Here is a 4874-nt window from a genome sequence, read left to right on the forward strand (position 1 = left end):
CCTTATTAGAAGGAGAGGTATTTATGTTGTAAAAATAACTCTAATTTGGATAACATTTAGACCTAGCCACAACCATATTAATGATTTAAGCAATCAAGCATTATGTCATTAGGTTTCACGCTTAACAAGAAGTTGTACCCATTACCATAAGCATCCTGGTATATTGGGCCACTTCTCTAAGCCAATGTGGGATAGTAACTTTTGTATAGAAAGGTATTTGTATAAAGGCTTTTATGTATACTTATGAGTTTTTTTATAATAAAAATGAAATATCTAATTAAAAATATGGAAATATATTTCTTATTCTTATAAGAAATTGAAATTTTTTCAATAAACTACAAGAATTATATATATCTATATATATAAAATATGGGAAAGGAAATTGCTAAAAATGTCCTTTAATATTTCATTTATTTGTCATATTATGAATTTCATGAGTGAATGTTTTATCAGTAGGGTGAGCGAAACGAAGTTTTATGAATAAACAACATTGTTTTTATTTGCCTACCTTTGGAGATCAACCACATGAAAGTTCCATTTTAATGAACTTCTTTGTTTTGATTCTCATACTTTTGAAAATCAATAACGTGGAAATTCCATTTTGAATCATAGTAAATACGAAATTTACTATATCATGATAGACAGTTGACCAAAAAAAACAAAAATTAAGCCAATCATAATCGACATACATATTCTGAGTGATTGTAGGCTTGTTATCACCTTACAATGGTCATGCCAACATGGTACGAGATGACAAAAGGGTCCTCGATTGCATTTTGATAACGAAATGAGAAGAGCGTCGTTCATTGAATTTTGATATTAAAAATGTGCATTTAGAAGTGACAATAGCTGTCAACTTTTTACTTGTACCAACCATTGGGCAACACAAAGTGAGTTTATATTAAGATGACACTTGTTGCAATGCAGAACCTTTTACAGACACCAAGGTGAGCGATGGGGAGAGGGGCCAGAAACCGACAATTTGCTGAGACAGGTTGCCACTTTAATTTTTTAGGCATATAGAGGCAACGCATCAGAATCTTCATTAACTTTCAATCTAGGTAATAGCCAAGAAATATTCACAAGACACTGTTGCAAATCTGTCACCTAACAGGCGGTACTCATTTTTCTTCCCTCGGTGTGCTTTATTAGCAGGAAGTTCCTTTCGAATACAACATAGCATGGTTGCTTCGTTTTCAAAAGTTCCAGTACTCATCTCTATTTGCATTTCGTCCCACATCGCATTAGTCTGACAGCCTGCAAGCCGGGCGAATTCATCCGACAGTGCTCACAATAAGCTACAAAATGAACAAGGTCAAGACCATTCTCAAGTGTTGGCACTGTTTCCCGAGGGTGGGACGTTCATACATTAATCTCGCTTCTGTTTCTGATTCATTTCTTGATGATGTTCATGAGTGGAATAAAGTTATTGCACTCACTTTTGCCGAAAACAGGCCATCTGGCCTCCTCCATGCAGATAATCACAAAGTAGAGGAAGCACCGCCCGAGGGATGTAAGGTAGTGTATGTTGGGAAGTCCAGGAAACGATATTTCATAAGTACCCATTATGCAAATCATCCATTGTTGAGGGCCATGATCGTTGAGAATTGCAGAGATGGTTTCTCAGTCGCGTGCGAGGTGGTGTTGTTCGAACATTTGGTGTGGATATTGGAGAACTCCGATGAAGAGGCGATTCAGAACGATTCCAGCTTGAAGGAATTGGCAGAATTATATTCCTGTAACTAGTGCTGGCAAAAGGCCCCGTAAAATTTAATCTGTTTTTCTTTTCTGTCATATATATTTGACGTCCTGGGTCCACTCCATCTTAGCCGTGGGCATGGGAACAAAATGATTTTTCCTGTCCCATTGGAGTTTATAAAATCTGAGGACTTTCATAAAAGTGTGATACATAGATCTAGCTGTTGAAACAATCTAGGGAGAAAGCATGAGCTATAATGTGAGAGTCAATTTTATAAATGCTATAATTATAGTTAGCATAATTATGTTTTGGCAGGAATAATATTTGGGCCACATCTCATTGCAGCCAATAGTGATGAGATAGATAATCAAGACAGCAACGATTTCAGGAAGAATTGTTATACATGCTGCAGAGCAGTAAATTTCATATTCTCTCATTGTCTCTCAAGTGAGAAATACATCTCAAGCGATAAATACATGGAAGATTATAGATACAGTAATGTTGAAAATGAGATGTATGCAAATTACTTTAGCTAAAGGAATGAAGTGTTGATGACACTGGACGGATTCTTCTGTTTTGTTTGTTTGATGACAATGAAAGAGTTTGATCACTGTATATGACTGTTTCGTCTCTCCTGTTAGTTTAGAGAATCAAAGTGAGAGAAATGCAATTTGTAGCTTCCAACACTTATTTGCTTCTTTTCATTTGTTTGGCAGATCATTCATATATATATGAGGTCTGTTTCGCCGATCATATATGATATATATGTAGAGGTTTGTAAAGTTAAGTTTTATCTCATTTTAAGTATGCCAAAAGACAACCGATCTCCACATGGAAATGAGTGGGGAAACTCAGAAAGCCAATACTCCAATTTGTATTAGTTTTTATCCTGTTTTTCTTCACAGTAAAATTGAATTTTGGCTATGCCTTACATCATGAAAGATGATATTTGTTTTATTAGTAAAATGTTGTCATTAAGGTTGTTCAGAAGTAGTTCAAGTTTGAATATTTTTAAAATAATTGGTGTTTGCTAGGTTTAATTGGTGTTTGCTAGGTCTCATCACATTTGTCTGATAGGTGCCATGGTCAATTCAAAATTACTTCACTTTAGTCCAGTTCTCTTTGGTCATTTATTGTTGATGTTTTCAATGTAATCTATTTAGCTATTTTGAATATTGAGAAGAGAAATCTATACTCACCATTTCTCTTGATTCTTTGTCATGGTATCAGAGCTCTTAGTTGATAAATTTTGCACTCTTTGTTTCTCTAAAGCTTTCTCCCTCATCAAGGATGCGAACTCAATCTCTATTTCCAACGCTATCCACATGAAAATTGCAGCATACAATCCGAACAAAGATATTTGAGCCCCTTCAAGGGTTAACATCGCAACAAACCTCTTATCTTCTCCATTTTCTGCATTCGTTAACCTCAACTGACCTTCCAACAAATACATAACAGGTAGAAGTGCAACGAGGAGTGCAAACACCTAGGGTAAAGACCTCGGGCTTGATGTCGAAGGAAAGTGTGTAAAGACCACAAAGACATATGCACATGTCATAGCTCCAAGAAGCAAGGCATGTAGAATGGGAGTTTGAATAAAGAACTCAACACAGATGTAGATGCCAAATGCGATCCCCACAACCACAACGTATAGTAGTCTATGCTCTACAATGTACTGCACTGGAATAGTTTTGGTGAATGCAGCCAATGAAGCAATAATTGTTGCTATACGTAACCACAATGGCCAGGACGGTTTCTCGGTGATTGAACCATTGATGGAACTATCATCCATAGACTGCTAAGGTATGTGCATCAATTTAGATTGAAATGACCATGTCTCTGGTAATGGAGGCTGCATAAATATAAGCAAGACACCAACAACCACCACCAGAAGTAACACACACTTTACTAACTGAATGTGGGAGAAATTCCATGCAACAATTGGAACACATGCTAGGCCTAATAACAATACAATATATCCCAAAAGCAGGTCATCTGATCGTGGTCTTCCATTCCACCACTGTAGAGCTTCAAACATTGGTTTCCGATAGTACCAGACAGATACAGTAACAACAAGAGCATGTGAAAAACGCTGACATAGTTTCATTCTTGAAAATGTCTTACCCTTGTCTTTATAAAGAAGCAATGGAGGAGACACGACCAACAATAGGATGACAATAGCCCATAGAACATTCCTTGAAGTGAGAACAAGCATTGACAATTTTGCTCCGTATGAGCACGTCAAAATCCAAACTGCCTTGGGACTGATTCGATTGTCCAAGGCCAATCTTTTGACCAAATCCAAACCCAGAATTTTCATTTGGATAACCATGTAACTTGGTAAATAACACCATCCTAAAAACCAAAGTAATAGATGATAGTATAGCTAAATAATCGATGCTCAATATAACAGACTAGAAATGTGTGGATTAGAAGATCATATTTTGTCACAATACGAGCCTTTGTAGGAAGAAGTGCTAGGCCTAGAATCACCATCACCAACACAACACTTGCAATGATGAACTTATCAAGGGATCTGAGTTCCATAACAACTAACCAAATATTTAGATCCTAGTAGTTGTGCGCATCAAACCATGCAATTGGCAAGTTCATTGAGACAACAAATATGAAATAAGATGATAGTTTATTCTTGTCGAAAAAATTCAATTACCAGACATGAATAATAACTAGAGGAATTTCGCTGCAGAACTTAGAAAGAAGGAGCACAGAGCCAAATGTTGGATACAAAACTTAGTCGATGACTCTATGTTCGACAAGATAACTAGCACATCAACATTAAAAGAATCTTGTGATACTTTCAAAGTTGCGTACCAAGGTAATGATACAGTGAAGACAGTTAAATTGCAGACATTGAGAGCACATTTCGAAACCAGTTCATGACTAGAGTCATTGGAATAATTGGTCAAATAAAACTCATCGTTGAAACCATTATAGATCAAAAGATTTTTGAAAAAGTCCTTTGAAGCCCGCCCAAGAAATATGACATGATTTTAACAACCATTCTAGAATCCAAAGACTTTACAACCTTCTCACTAGAACAGTTGACTAGATCACTTCTCGAACACGAGAGAGGACTTAACTTGGCAGAAGATTCAATGGAAAAAGATTTCAAAGCACATCTGTCTCTCTTAACAGAGGCAGAGGTATAGGATAT

The 4874-nt window shown here is 36.4% G+C and overlaps 1 protein-coding gene and 1 pseudogene across 1 annotated transcript; one reads left to right on the forward strand and one right to left on the reverse strand.

Annotated features, from left to right (window-relative positions):
- Positions 1 to 1106: 1106 nt before the first annotated feature.
- On the forward strand, positions 1107 to 2276 carry LOC149159863 (auxin-responsive protein SAUR76-like). Its single transcript, XM_089433570.1, has one exon. It carries the CDS (start codon positions 1306 to 1308, stop codon positions 1744 to 1746), a length of 441 nt encoding a protein of 146 aa, XP_089289696.1. The 5' UTR covers positions 1107 to 1305; the 3' UTR covers positions 1747 to 2276.
- Positions 2277 to 2894: 618 nt separating this feature from the next.
- LOC149159864 (uncharacterized) lies at positions 2895 to 4360 on the reverse strand (annotated as a pseudogene).
- Positions 4361 to 4874: the final 514 nt, after the last annotated feature.

This window comes from Pinus tabuliformis, chromosome 5_2, assembly GCF_031772625.1.
Source record: "Pinus tabuliformis cultivar Carrire ecotype Pingquan chromosome 5_2, CPIR1, whole genome shotgun sequence".
Lineage (NCBI taxonomy): Eukaryota > Viridiplantae > Streptophyta > Pinopsida > Pinales > Pinaceae > Pinus > Pinus tabuliformis.